Consider the following 15,896-nt stretch of genomic DNA (forward strand, 5'->3'; position numbering starts at 1 on the left):
TACAAATATTTTTAAGTACCTAATGTATATATATACAAAATGTCTATTAAACATCAAGTGATTTAGTTTTCATTTATTTTCGAAAGAACTTATTAGTAACGAATTTTGAACGATTGAATTCTTTTGTTTTTGGAGACCAAATTTTACTTATTTACAATCCCGATCTACTTGTTATTTCGTAAACATATAAAACATACCTGTACTTGTTCCAAGTAACGTAACCTCTTAAACTAAAACCCAACCACTAATTACTAAATAAACGAACAAAGTAGTGATAAGTAGTGGCTGTGTAATAAAAGCTTAGCAGGAAATAATGCAACGTCGCTTCCACGTAGGTACACTATAATAAGTAGTATAACCTACTCGTTTCCTCATATATTTTTTATGCTATATATTAGCTAACAATAGCTAACATACTATATACATATATCTACGCCTTATTCATGAACATTGTCACTCCAATGAACCGTGACTTAACGAGATTAAGTTCTTCATTTGCCGACACAAAAATTGAAGAAATATACGATACACGTAACCAGAGGGAGACTTTGTACAAAATTCGATTGCTTAGGTACCTCTGTCCCATTCGTGTTTCAACCGTGAAGCAGTTGTGTTTGCATGGTTGTGTTCCTGTTTGAAAGGTGGGATGTGGCGTGAATTTACTGGGTATGGAGGAATAACACCTGAGTCTTCAGGAATGGTAACGCATGGGGGGTATCATGGGCGAAACAGTATACTCTGTTATGTCCATGGTACTGCTCATGTCTATAAGCGATGGTTACCACTTTCCATCAGGTGGGCCGTCAGCTTGTTTGCTATTTTAAGTTGTATAAAAAAAAAACACGTTACTATGAGTACGTAAATGTTTTCGATAAAAAAATCGAAGACATTGGCAAAAAGATTGATTAGTTACCTATATACATGTAGGTTTATTTACTTTGTCTTCACTAATTTGATTTCTTATGTTTTTTAACAATGTAATGGTTACATTGTTAATTTAACAAAGTTGAATTATTTTTATCGAGAAATAATTTTCCTTTGTCTTCGTTTACTCGACTGTAGCATATTCAAAAGGAGGCGGTATGAGAATATAGAAACAATATAATAGAGACCATTGATATCACTTTATATACTGCGTCACCCATAGAACCTCTCATGCGTTACTACTTCCAAGAATTAAAGTACATTATAATCGGATATTTTGCGTTAGAGATTACATATAAAATTCACCGATACGACATGTAAGATTTACTACTTAATAACACTTACACGATTAATGAATTCGTATGCTTTATACACAGATGGGCCCTATTCTAAATTGATACATTGGGTATATTTTATCCTTATTCAATTAAGCAAAATTAGGGTATACAGCCAGTATTTATAAATTTATAAAACGGTGATAGCTCAGATGTACACCGCTTAACTGAGGTCAGGTTCTGTAATCGGATTTCAGTATTCTTTAAATTTATTATTGTATCATTAAAACTATTGTCACGTGCTTCATTTTGTTCAGAAGGCATGTAAAGGTATCATCCGATAAGTTGCGTCAGGGACATTCACATTTAAAAAAGGTGGCATAGAAACAATTGATACCAGAGAATGTTAACCTCACAAAAATATTCATCATAATTTATATTTGAAATAAATACAATTTTCTTTAGATCCGTTGATGGGTGTCGGACTTGGAGTGGGGCCCATGGGAGTGGGAGTGGCGCCAGGAGTAGGAGTTCCTTTGCCAGGGGAGACAAACGTCGGAATGTTCATCGAGGAGCACAAACGACGCGCGGACAGCGACCCCAACGCGCCCCCTTTCGACGATCTACGCAACTACGCCTATGAAGGCGGCGGCAGCACAGCCGGCTCATTATCTTCGCTCGCATCTGGTCAGTATTTTATAATAATATTTTAGAACAAATAACGATTAACGCACGCACTGCTGAACGTAAATAAAACGAATTTCGTATAGCATTATTTTTTTTTTCTTATTTTGCTCTAGTGCTTATGTTTCTTACGATATTCTGTGAATAAAAAGGATTAAGCAGTTTTATTGTAATCCCACTTCTAAAAAATCGGTCAGATGCGAATTGAACTCGCATGATTCCTTATGATATATGATATGATGAAATAATTTTTTCTCACATATTCTATAACTACAAAACCTAGTTAATCATCATCATAAAAATAAATAAAAAGCAGTTTTAAATTGAAACCCTTTCACATTATATCCTACTCGGATTTGTAGGTCTGTTTTGAAATTTTTAGTACCCCTTTTTGTGTCTTACGGAACCCTAAAACATGAATCTGGTTAATATTTTTCCATTTTGGTGGGACATACTCTTCTTTGTATGCCTCTGTATATTGTGTTCTTTGTATGTACAAGTACATATAGCTAAGTATATTTAACTTTATTTTCAAAAACAAAGACTTAGATCATACTCGTAAATTATAAAATACGAAAATTAATTAGAAAAACATGCCCCATGAGAATCTAAGTTTTAGGTAGGTGCATAATAATTTTATATTTTAAATATCACTCAGAGCTTTAAATTAGATAGATAGATATTATTTTAATGTTATAAAAATAAAATAACTTTAAATAAACAGAAATTTAATTTAAGTCTACGTTCTGAAATATAGCAAACCTAAGTCTCATAACCTATTCCAACTACGAGCTGAAACAGTAATACTTAGCTATATAGGTCACTTTAAAAGTACCTGCCACTAGTATTTTACTAAAACCTGGCGAGATCTATAGTCAGCGGACTTCGTACGTGACTTCGTTTTAAAATTTATGGTTTCGACAGTTTCTACTTGAGACGATTCGTTCACAATGTATGGAGGGAAAAATTCGAGTCCCTCTATTCCCTTACGAATAAACTATGCATACAAGTCTTCGATATGTAAATCCTAATACAATGTTATATCCTAGGTACCGACGATGAAGTGCACGAGTATGACTACCTTGGCGCGTGGGGCCCGCGCTTCGACAAGCTCGCCGACTTGTACGGCCCTGAGCTTGACGAGCAACTGTAGGCGATCGCTCCATACCCCAGCCGTCGCGAACTAGGCGACGTAATTTAGTCAATTGTCTCCCACTATCCTACCCTCTAAGCCACTCTAAGCCTGCTATCTCGGCCGCGGCACTCCTTCGTGAGGCCGCTAAGTTTAATTTTGTAAATAAACAAACGGGACGACTACAACGCTCGACACGACTTGTAATTCTTATCAATTTTATACGACTTTATTTGTAGTAGAAAATATGTTTAGCTTAAGTACCTACTCATTTAAGATACTTATATATATATTTAATTGCGTAATTTTTATAAAGTTTAAACATATATCTCCACCAAATATTTGATATAAGTTTTTATTCGATTTAGCCATATTATGAGTCAGTATTTTATTGGGAAGTTAATGAGATAAGCGGATTTGTGCTGAAGGGCCAGAAGTGAATCTGAACGTGGGTGTTTGTAGATAGTGTGCTATAAATGTGAATAATTTATACGAGTATTTTGTAAGTCCACAGCTTTACGTGATATCACATAATATTTGGCCCTTCCGCATAAAATCATTTAATATGAAAGAATATGTTATATTTTATAATAACATAACTATAAAATTAGATAAAATGTCCGTTTGGATATCGAGTTTGTAATGCTCATTCAAAATGTGAAATGTATGTAAATGGGGTATGTAAATACAATAATAACGAAACAGCTACCCCTATTAACTTAATTAAGTATAATTTATTGTAATAAGTAATTCAACTCTATGTTAAGTGAACTGTACAGTAACTGGTGTTCCTCTCCTAATGTCTCCGTGTAGTGCTAGCTAATTAGAATTATCTGGGAGCGATTACGGTCTACTCATAACTGTAGGTAAATAATTATATAAATAGTCGTGGATCATGAATATTTTCAGTTGTGATGCGGGTTTGTATGTGGCAGTGTAAATGCGACTTATGAATGCACGTGTGTATGACTAGTTGTATGTATGGATATGTTTGTGTATGTGTGTGTGTGTGTGTTTGTGTGTGTGTGTATGTATGTGGATGTGTGTGTGTGTGTGTGTGTATGTATGTGGATATGTGTGTGTGTGTGTGTGTGTGTGTGTGTGTGTGTCTGTCTGTGTATGTATGTTCGTGTGTGTGTGTGTGTGTCTGTGTGTGTGTGTGTGTATTTGCGTGTGTGTGTGTGTCGCAGATCTTTCGAGATACCGCGTTGATATGAATGGAGGGACTGTGCCAATTTATTAGCATTATCGATGCAGCTAATGACGGTAGAGGTAAGTGTTTGCACTTTATTTATTCGTATGTTTAAATATAAATTTAGTCGCACCTAGGAAAATATCAATAACTTATTAAGAGTGTTGTGCTAGAATAGTATTCTACCGATTTTGACGTGAGATAGCTGTTGAGACCATTAGAAGTCACTAATTTATAAAAAAAATAATTTTTAAGGATTTATAGTAAAAATAATTTAAATAAACAAAGGTTTCAGGCACTGTCTCACTTCGACATCGAATTACGATCAGTGTACATTCTAGAATACACTGAATTGCGTTAAATGACTGATTTAATTATGCGTTTGAAAGCCTAAGATTTTGTAGATTCGGTTATTTAATTATAGACTTGAAATACCTTATTCTAAGGTCACCCACTAGTTTGCACTAAAGACAAATATTTATTCAAATACATCAATATTAAAGCAATTCTCGTTAATTATTATTCATATAAGTAGACATTTAATACCTAGTTAGTCACGGTTTTCATTACCATTTAAGTTTCATTAAATATCATTACACTGCCAGTATCATATATATATATAAAGACGAATTACGATAGTTGTTTGGTCCGTTTTTTATATTTCAGTCTATACAACACATTATATTGTAAGTTTTTGGACTCTTTATAAATGATACTTTTCCACAACACTGTCGTTTCACTATGAAACTTCGACTCCGATACACGATAAGCTCTGCGGTATTTTTCAATGTGTACTTTCATTTTTAGGTCCCGCTTTATAAATGTTAAAAGTAGATTACATAAATAATTATATACTTACAGGTCAATAATATCTAGATAGAGCGTATACAACAGCTTTTGTTATAAATCTTATAATTTATGACCATATTATTTTATCAATATTAGTGTTTGTACACTCAATCAAAAGGTTTTAAACACTCAGTATAAAAATCTAGATATAATATATAATCAATCTATGTAAAATACTTTCTATTTATTCATAAACGTCATCCACATGATACCGTGACTCGACGTATCTTCGCTTCTGTGAAGTTAATTAGAAAATTTATATAATTGTAATTTATCTACTACAATAATTAGAGGGGGACCCTTCATAACAATTTGTATCTTAATCTTCCAATTCCGCACCCAACTGTTATATCTTCGCATTATATCACTATAGCAAATTGGTTGTTTTTTGTAAAACTTGTACCAAAAATTGCGATAAGTTATAGGATGGTAACAGCTGCGAATTGCCAATACCGCGAGATTCGGCTGCTTACTGTTCGATTGTTAACACTGCGCTACAAATAGGTCGTACATTACTTTAATGTAATTTATAAATCAATATCAGTAATTTTCGATATTTCAATGAATTGATACGACACAGTAATATATTACATATTTTTTACTTAAGTAATTTGCTGTAGTCGAATTGTTAGAATGGATATATTAAACTTGACCGTAAGGTACCAAAGTTCATCTGTATATTTGTTGTTGATCATTTTATAATAATTATGATTAAATACTATTTGTATCCTGCGACTTTATTTGCGTAAATTAGAATGAGTCTCTAGTATGTTAATCTAGCGTATTATGGTTTATCCTTTTACCAAATTTCATTCAAATTCGTTCTGATGTTTAAACGTGACGAATAATCATCCAAAAATCTATATAAACATTTATATTTATCATATTGGTAGGATTTATTTCAATGCAGTGTTAACATCCAAATGTAAGATTAATCTCGATGGAATAAGATCCATTGTTATTAAGCTATTTTGTAGTTATTACCATCTTTATACACGTACACTAAAAGAGCCAGCAGAGCACACAACCCCAGTACAAATAATAAACAGGTGTGACCAGAAGGCGCCGCGCCGGCGCACTGTTTATTTTCATTTAGACATTAATTAATTACCTACCATATAGTTATGTTTTGTTTAAACTGTGATTATTTAGAAATACAACTCTGATGATTACATAAAAGAATGAATAAAAATATTAAAAAAAAAAGTTTGTTTTATTTCTATAAATTCCCAAAATGCTTTGATTTTTAATATTGTTTAATTATTGCTAAGCTGGATAGAAAAACTAACGAATGAGGAAGTCCTGAAAAGAGTGAACGAGAAAAGAACATTTATTAAAATAATTGAGAGTAGAAGAGGCAAAATGCTGAGCCACCTTATACGACATGATGATTTTTTTAAGAGCATAGTAGAGGGAAAGATAGAGGGCAAAAGAGGAAGAGGAAGACCGAGGAATAACTACATGGGACAGATAAAAGTAACACTAGGTGTCATGTCGTATAGGGAGGTTAAGGATATGGCCTGGATTAGAACTGGCTGGAAGAAGATGAATTAATTACTTGCACCGACAAGAGGAAACTCTTAAATGAAAAAAAATATTGCTATTTATTTATTCGTTGGTGATGGTGATGTAAGCCTACAATGAACATATTTTTAAATAACTATAATGTGTATGTTACTTTTTTTTTAATGGATGATAATGGAATGGTAACCCCACCCGCGCTATCGGTATACACCGGCGGGGCACCAGTGAAGGATGATAAGTGAGGATGAAGCAGGTCAGTTAGCACATCGTGACGAATTCAACAAGAATTGTTCACGATGGTTTCCAGGGGAAACCACGTGGAAGTCGACCTAATAAGGCATATTGCTAGCAATGGGGCTGTCAAACTCCATTGCTAACAATCCCTTTCCCCCTGTGTATGTTACTATATCTACGACTATTATATACAAGGTGAAATAAAAATCGTTATCGATACGTAAAACTAAGAATCTAATTAGATTAGATTAAGAATACATTATTACTGTTTCGTGAATCAATATTCAAAATGACAAATATTTTTCCCAAAAAATTCTCCGGGTGCTAACTCAACAGCTGAATGCGTCGTGTTAGTATTGAATTCTAAAGACAATGACCAGTACTTTAGAAATAATTTGTTAAATTATATTACACATTTATATGAAAATTAGTTTTTAAGACTGAGGTATAAAAATTATATTAAAATACTTACTCAAACATAATTTAGATGAAATAAATAAGAATAAATAGGTAGGTACATACTTAGACCTATTTGTTAATAATTTTTTAATATATTGTGAATAAAAATATTCGTTTTACTTTATATTTTAATTTCTTAATCAGATGCTGTCCAAAGGGATTACATGCCACATATCATGAATACATTTGATCATATATGTCATAAGCATTTCGCCACAATCAGGGTACACCGAAAACGCAATTCGTCTTAAATGCATTTCGCCACAATTGAAATTCGTCGGAAACACAGTTCGGCAATTCAGTAATCGTGTGTGATATAGAACGTGTAATCCGCTTAAATGTTTCTTTTAAATTTTTTTATTAAACGACTTAGAATGTCTAACATACTGACGGTCCAACCGATGGTAAGTGGTAACCGTCGCCTATAGAAATGAATAGTACCATGGACGTAACAAACTATACTGTGTCACCCCTGATACTGCTAATGCGTTGCATTTCCCAAGGGATAAGGTGTTATACCTCTGTACCATACCATATTCTACTCTTCTAACTGAAACAGACATGCAAACACAACTGCCTCATAGTAGAAACACGAATGAGATAGAGGTACCCAAGCAACTTACGTACAAATTCTCCCTCTTAAGTTTTTCTATCCACAAAATGTATAATTCAAAGGCATTATCTCGCTCATCGGGAATGTAACTGGATTCTAGCATTCTTATTTTAAGGTACACAGCGTTTTATCTGTCATGGTATTTTTACTTCTTTTTAATAAAGGAAAATGTCTGCAGCTACTGTCTCGAGATTCACGACTGCTGAATTCACTGAATAAGAAAAAGTTGAAAAATAATTCTCAAGAAGTTCTCCCAGTACCTATCTAATTTTAATGTACGAATGAAGACGTCGTAAAATTTAATAGGCCATTTTATCTTTTCGGCACTTTAACAAAAAATAATATTATCCCTGTAAGTCACGGTTCTTGTAAATAATCTGTGTTGAAAAAGAAATAAAGAAGTTACCTAATTATATATTTATTTACTTCCTCATAAATACATATACCACAGCGGCACATTTGATTTCAAAATGCGACAACTTGTTTAAGTTGTTGCATCTTTAAATATATAATAATTACTACACTATATACTTAATCAACATGTGTCAATTAATGTAAATACAACCTTAATGAAATATATGGCTTATTACGAAAGAAATTAGTTTAGCGGAAAAATTGAGCAAAAATATATTTGAAAAACAAACTGAAAACGTCGACAGTGAATAGGATTCTTAGTAATACAATCTTACAGCCCCTGTGCTAGTAATATACCCTGACAAGTCAACTTGCACGCGATTTCCCCTGAAAAGCATCGTGGTTCATTACTGATGAATATGTCACAATTGGCTTACTGACTTATCATCCCTCACTGAATAGAACTTACGGTAACCATTCCATTTTATCTTGAACAAAAATGCATGACGATTGATTATGCCGTTAAGGCGCCAATAGATAATAAACAAATCAACTTACATTTACTGTTTCCTTATAATTTATAGGATAAATAAATTATTTTATTTATTTTTATGTTTCATACCAGTGTATAAAAAAGCAGATCTGTGAGCAGTTTTTACTGCTTTGAATTCCATATTATTATCACTTTTAATCTTTCTATTGTACTTACATGTGTATAATGTGGTCACATGTTGTGCTATAATAAAAAAAATATTATAACTAGATTTTTGTATACTATATTATATTCGTAGATTTAAGTAGGAAAATCAATGAAATAGATCATTTTAAACGGTGCATTATAATAAAATGTATATCAATTTTTAAGATAGATTTTAAAGAACAAACATACACATGGGCAGACAAATACAATTTTTCTTCAGGCTTCACAAGTAATTTGTTTCTAAATATCTCTCTAATCTAAGCTCTAAAAACAAATGAAGAAAGTTGTGTATGAATAAAGAGAAAGAAAATTAAGAAATGAACCAATCAGAACAGTGTATCCACCAAAAAGTTTCGCCCACTACAATATATGAGTTTTGTGTTTCGACATTTGTAGATTGGTAGTTGCTTTATTTAGCATTGTGGTTGTTACATTTATGTGTTCTCTCTCTCTCTCTCTCTCACACACACATACACACACACACACACACACACACACACACACACACACACACACACACACACACACACACACACATACGCGCGCACACAAACACGCGCACACGCGCGCGCGCGCGCGCACGCGCACACACACACACAAACACGCGCGCGCACGCACGTACATACGTCACAACACACTCGGCAAACACAGCTCCGATCCATGTCTATAGGCGACGGATACCATTTTCCATCAAACGGACAGTCATGTTATATTCGTACGCTAATCTAAATTATATAAATAATGAATTAGACAAATAAAATAACCGAACAGATTAAATAACGTCAGGCTACTTATCGCGAAACTAACATTCACTCAGAGAACTCGCACCCAACTTCGTGTATTCCAGGAAGGGAATCGCCAAGTTTGCAACTAAATCATACTTAAGTTCAGACAAGCATCCGAGAACATGGTATGGTTACAAGTGTCGTCTACTCCAGACCGTTAACATTAACCACATAGACGTGCCTAGCGAGAATTGGTTGGCATAGATCTGAGATTACAGCTGTGCAAGTAATTAACTAAATAGAGTAGAAGTCGAAATAACAAATAGGAGGCACTAGCGCACTCCGTAATTTCCTAACGTTCAAGAAACTTTAATAAAATGCACTACACAAGAGGTAGATGATGTAGATTTTACATGTGTTATGTTATCCAGTATCAATATTATGGTCCTGTTGTAACTGTAACCTCTATTAGTTTCTAATTTTTAATTAGTTTTTTTTTCTCCACCAATTCACAATTTCTATTAGATGTTCAAAGGTCGACTGGAAGATAACCCTTTTATAGGATAAGTCCACCATTGACCTCATTCTTTTTTTAAAAACTTTGTATCCTATAATTTATTGTTGTACTGACTGTACAATAAAGTTTTAAAAACAAACAAACAAACAAGGCTGTTTATATTAAACGCTAGACACGTCAAGTGCGTGCCAACATGCGCTTTAACGTTCGAGCATGTTCTAGAAACAATAGGTTAGTTTGTAAAGTATGGTTACAAAGTATGTATTCTGCATTTAGGTACGTTATACTCATATCTCGAAATTCACGACAAACACGTAATTTTATTAGCTTTAGATCATGACAACCTTTATAGCGGTTTAACACGCTGCCTCAGCATCCGACAGTTATTGATTCCATCTCCGCACAATACTGCTATTTGTATTCGTAAGTATCTATGTATTTGTGATGTAAATAATTTTTATGGTTATATTATATAATTGATTATATCATATTTTAAGCATATATATCACAAGTCTTTAAATCGTGGTAACTTATAGAATTGAAATATAATTTTACACTGCCACGAAAAAAAATTTAATTGGTGACAGACAGATGTTAAATTTGTATTTATAAATCTTACTACAATGGGCTTCTAAACATGCGTTAGTTATAATTTAAACAAAAGAAAATATATAACTTAAATAATAAATTTTATTATAATAATTTATAGATTTGGCTCGTAAAATTAGAAATAAACATTATATTAAATAATAAAAAGGCACATTTGCACAAATTTAAACATTGTAGTGAATGATGATTATATGATTTACTGTGTTAAAATATTTTAAGTCACTGCTTAAGTAAACATATGTCGCACATGCATTTTTCGTATTAAAAATGTAAATGCCAACTAAACACATATATAACTGAATACCGGGAATTTAATGAACTTATTATATTTGTTGTTTCTGACTCCTTAAATTATGGTTAAAAATTGTATATAAGTTACAATTAAATGATGTTTAAACATTAGAACAAAGTTTTATTAAACACTAGGTAGATAGTGTTTTAAATTATTTTGTATTAAGATCGTATTTATTTAGGGTAAATGGTTTATTCTAATCTGTGTATTTCATCACGGAATTGGTGTCGGCTAGTTGAACTCGCGACCTTTTGGGTCTTATAAGTCGGGATAGTAAACCACGATTAATTGCCACAGCCCCTTAATTTTATATGTACATATACATACGTAGAGCGAAGTAAAAATAGAAGATTCCCTAATTAATGAGCCAAGTGCCAGTAACTTAAAACGTTTATCTGGCAGTTGAGAGCACTCGGTACCTATTTTAATTAATTTTTTAATTTATTGTGAAGATGCCACATGTGCCGCCAAGTACACAGCTCCCGCAATTTCCTTTCTATATGATGTTTGCTTACTTTCCTTTTTGGTCTGAATACTTATGTTTACTTAGAATTAAAACTCATTAGAAAGTTATGCATATTAAAATATCATAATATCCATTCATTGTTTTATTTTCATGAACGCTTTTCATTTTGTCGCTGTAGGTACGATATTACATACAAATAATATATGTACTAGAAATGTATATAAATATAATAGTTTATAAAAAAAAATTATTACATATTAGTTCGTTACTTGATGTTATGTATCCCATAAATAAAAAGAAATAATAAAAAGCAGCACGAATATGAAATTCTAAACGAAATCAACATTATGTATTTAGACCTTCACACTTCATATAGAGAATAAATTAATATCAATTAAAATGGCATTGATGTTCTATCATTTTTGACTTTATGTTCCAAATGTTAGGTTTAAAATTAATTTAAAAATTATGTTATATATTTATATATTCGTATGTGAAAAAGGCGCAAAAAAGTAAACCCCTACAATCACTGAAACAATATAATTATAAAACCCTTGCATCAAATTCTATAGTAAGTGGTCCTTGAATGCGAGTGTATTACAGGTACTATCGAGTACTAAAGCGAATAAAATCTACTTACAAATAATCAACCTTTCATATGCTTTTTTTACGACCTTGATTAGCACAACACACACTTGAACAAAAGTTATTTAACACCCTTAAAAGTTGGTATATCTGTTTGTATTCTAGGTGTTTTATATGTATGTTTATGTATTTACGGAAAAACAAATTATAAATATGTTTATCACCTGTCTAGTACACAGTGGCTCAGCTTATTTTGAGACTAGATGGGCTATGCAACATATCCAGTGATGTTTATCTATTACTAGCTGTTTCCCATGGCTTTCCCTACGTGAATCAGTAAATAAGGCATCCTATGTAGTAAGTTAGGATATAACCTACCCATTAATTTATTTAAACTATAATTCACAGTGATATTATGTACATATGGTGGACTTAACATCGGACGGTGTTCTCTACCGGTCAAACATTGAACAAACCGAGAAATAAATAGGCGGTGCAATATTGAATTGAGGAAATATAAAAAGTAATTCTTAATATAAACTAGACTGATATAAACATACACGTAATATATTAAATAAATAAAAATATTCATACATAAATAAATACATAAAACAAACAATTTTCTGTATTAGAAGAGCAAATGAAATAATCTATTACTCAAAGAGGGTAACAAGCAAGGTTAATTTACCAAATTTCGTTCAAATACGTACAACCATTTAAGCGTGATCGAGTAACAAATAAACAACAAACGTTCATTTTATTAATGTTATTAAGATTAAATTGTAGGTAAACTAGAATACTACTTATAATCTGCTAAAACTATTTACCCAAAATATAAGTACCTACCGTCTCTCAGGACTTATAGCCAGTGAAGGGATTTACGGTTCTTATAAAAAAATAATAAATAATCCTCTATCGCTTCTATACGCCATAAACTTTAGCTCCGAAATCGTACTCACAGTGTTTACTCCTAGGACTTACAAAAATAATACGTCGTACTAATCCTTTTGCTCGAATGTATCGGCACGATTTTTTTTTACTGCTTTTTATTTCGAAATCACACGGTATTAATTTTATCAGAGGAGTCTTCCTCTAGTAAAATTGTACAATAATTAAATATATATCGAACATAGAATATTTTGTCATTATTGAAATCGGTTAAATAATCGTCTATATCTCTTGGCCTATCCTTTTTCCTACACGCGTTTCTGTTATGAAGTTTATAAAAGATAGAATATAGTAGAAAAATTTCAGGGTACGAAGGCATAACACCATAATCCTTAAACAGATTGCGCTCAGCTTTTTATCGCGTACGTCATAAGCGACACTTAAAAAATACCATAGTCCTCAGTAATGGCAACGCACATTTTATCTTGTGATGTTCATAGTACTATTCATGTCCATGGTGACGGTTACCACTTTCCATTAGGTAGTTTGCCGTTTCTAAATAATGTCAATAATTTAATATCAATTCTTAAAAATGAAACACATTAAATTTTTTCTATTGACGTTTTGTGTCATTTTACGCAAACGACTCTATAATTTAGAAATCTAAAATCCAGCAAATGAATCTATTCGTACAACTAACAAACTGTCCCAAATAAACATGGGTTACATATGAAAATAAATTCTAACATACTAACGTACTAGTAACAAAAGTAAAATTTCAGAATCGCAAACAAGTCCGTGATTTGTGAACACAAATGAAAATATCGGTGTGAACAGAAATATAACTATTATTCTTTCGTAGATCTTTCGGTAGATACGTGCTCTCCGACTTGGTGGAAAGTTTGATTTAAACATAAAGTTACTAGGTATCTGTCCAACAAAAAGAAAATTCAGTAGGAGAAATTCGGATTGTGAAAAAAATAAACCTTAGACAGCCCTATATTTCAGACGAATTTATGTTTAATACCTACAAATGTACTTATTATCTTAATAAGTATTATGATAAATATTTTGAATATGCAGTTAACTGTGCTCAAAATATTTATAGTTACCTATATAGCTACCTACATTGAAATACTGCATGGTAGATAATATTAATATCAGTAGTAATTAAATGTGGTCTAGTTAGAATTTTCATAATAATGTTTAAATACTGACAATACAAAAAAACTTTCTAACAAAGCTTGTGAGATGAATGGCATGTAGATAGTAAAAAAAATATTATATACAAATAAAAAAAAATTTTTTGTACATAAATGCATAATTTATAGTTTTTTGCTTGTCTCTATACCAATATACATCATCTGGATTATATATCATCTGGATTTCATCCTTTTGGGGATAGCTGAAACAGCTGATATTGTTATACCCTAATATTATGGTATTATTATTTAGCTACATTTTTGCTGACTTGTAGATACATTACATACATTACAATGTATCCAACATTACCTGTACGTAATATATTTTATAATATAAATCAAAATTTACATTCATAACTTAGATTTGCGGCCTATATTTGCTTTATTACTTTATTTCTTATTTCAATTAGCAAAAACCTGTAAAATTTATATAAAGATAACTGCTATATGTAAGTATATCTATCGCAATAGCATAATTTTTGTAGTTATACTTCGATTTTAAATTTTCTGTTTTAAGCATGCAGAAAATTGGCCCTCATAGAAATTTCTCTGATATAGGTAGTGTGAACATAGCGTGACGAATTCAACGAGAATTGTTCACGATGGTTTCCAAGGAGAACCACGTGAATAATTAAAGGTATTAAATAGTTTTTTTTTTCTGGATTTTATGAGATTAAGTATGATAATGATTAAGTATACAAAATCTAACCTTTATCTAGCTTTATGCAAAATCTAAATTAGAATATACTTTTTAAACAAAATCGACATCGAAATGCAATTCGATTATATTTTGTGCGTAGGACTAGGTAGATAGTTTTATAAAACTATGTTTTAATTCCTAAGAGTTTACCCCCGTATTGGTTAGATAATAATTATAATAGGAGGAAAGGGATTGTTAGTAATGGAGACTGAGAATCCCATTGCTAGCAATATACCCAACCAGGTCGACCTCCTCGTGGTTCTCCCTGGAAACTATCATGGTTAATTCCTGATGAATTCATCATAATGGGCTAACTGGCCTGTTTTCAATCTTATCTATCACCCTTCACTGGTGCTCCGCCAGCGTATCCTGTTAGCGCAGGCGGGGTTACCATACCATTTTCACCAACAAAAAAAATTATAATAAACTATAGGTACTTATTTACTAAATTATAAAGGTACTAACTGAATTCTAAAAAAAATTGTAAGACCGGCTTAGCTACAAATTTTTCTCCGAATACAGAAAAAACCTCGTTTGCCTTTCCTTGTTTCAACTTCTGTAGACAAATCAAAATAATACAAAAAACATAACAGACTTATTGATATAGCATTGAATATTACTTAGAAAAGTAACTGCCGAAACGCGACTTCAAACATAACTAACCTTTATAGAAGATTTATTGCTATCTGAAACATCTCTCACATATACATATTGTTAAGTAAACGGAATTTTTTGTTTCTTGTAACAATTTTTACCCGAATGACAAATAAAAGAAGGTATCGTTTTTCAGGTATAAGGTGAGCCAGTAGCCGGTATATATATATATAATACATGCATAATATAGTAGAGAAACACTGATAATTCAAAAGGTTTCTATTGTGAAGTGAAGTAAGATGCACCCGTGCGAAACCGGGGCGGGTCGCTAGTTATGTATATTAAACAATTTTACAATTTCAGTAGTATCATAAGACG

At 32.0% G+C, this 15,896-nt stretch overlaps 1 protein-coding gene across 3 annotated transcripts in view; it reads left to right on the top strand.

Annotated features, from left to right (window-relative positions):
• The window catches only part of LOC113517047 (neural-cadherin-like), a 181,048-nt gene extending 174,786 nt beyond the window's left edge, over positions 1-6,262 (top strand). For all 3 annotated transcript variants that reach the window (XM_031908002.2, XM_031908003.2, XM_031908004.2), the window contains exons 9-10: positions 1,665-1,886; positions 2,933-6,262. In XM_031908002.2, the coding sequence (XP_031763862.1) occupies positions 1,665-1,886; positions 2,933-3,036 (326 nt within the window). In that variant the 3' untranslated portion in view covers positions 3,037-6,262. The remainder of the gene's footprint in view (positions 1-1,664; positions 1,887-2,932) is intronic.
• The last annotated feature ends 9,634 nt before the right edge of the window (positions 6,263-15,896 follow it).

Source organism: Galleria mellonella, unplaced genomic scaffold (genome assembly GCF_026898425.1).
Source record: "Galleria mellonella isolate WM207_F2 unplaced genomic scaffold, CSIRO_AGI_GalMel_v1 utg143, whole genome shotgun sequence".
NCBI classification, from domain to species: Eukaryota; Metazoa; Arthropoda; class Insecta; order Lepidoptera; family Pyralidae; genus Galleria; species Galleria mellonella.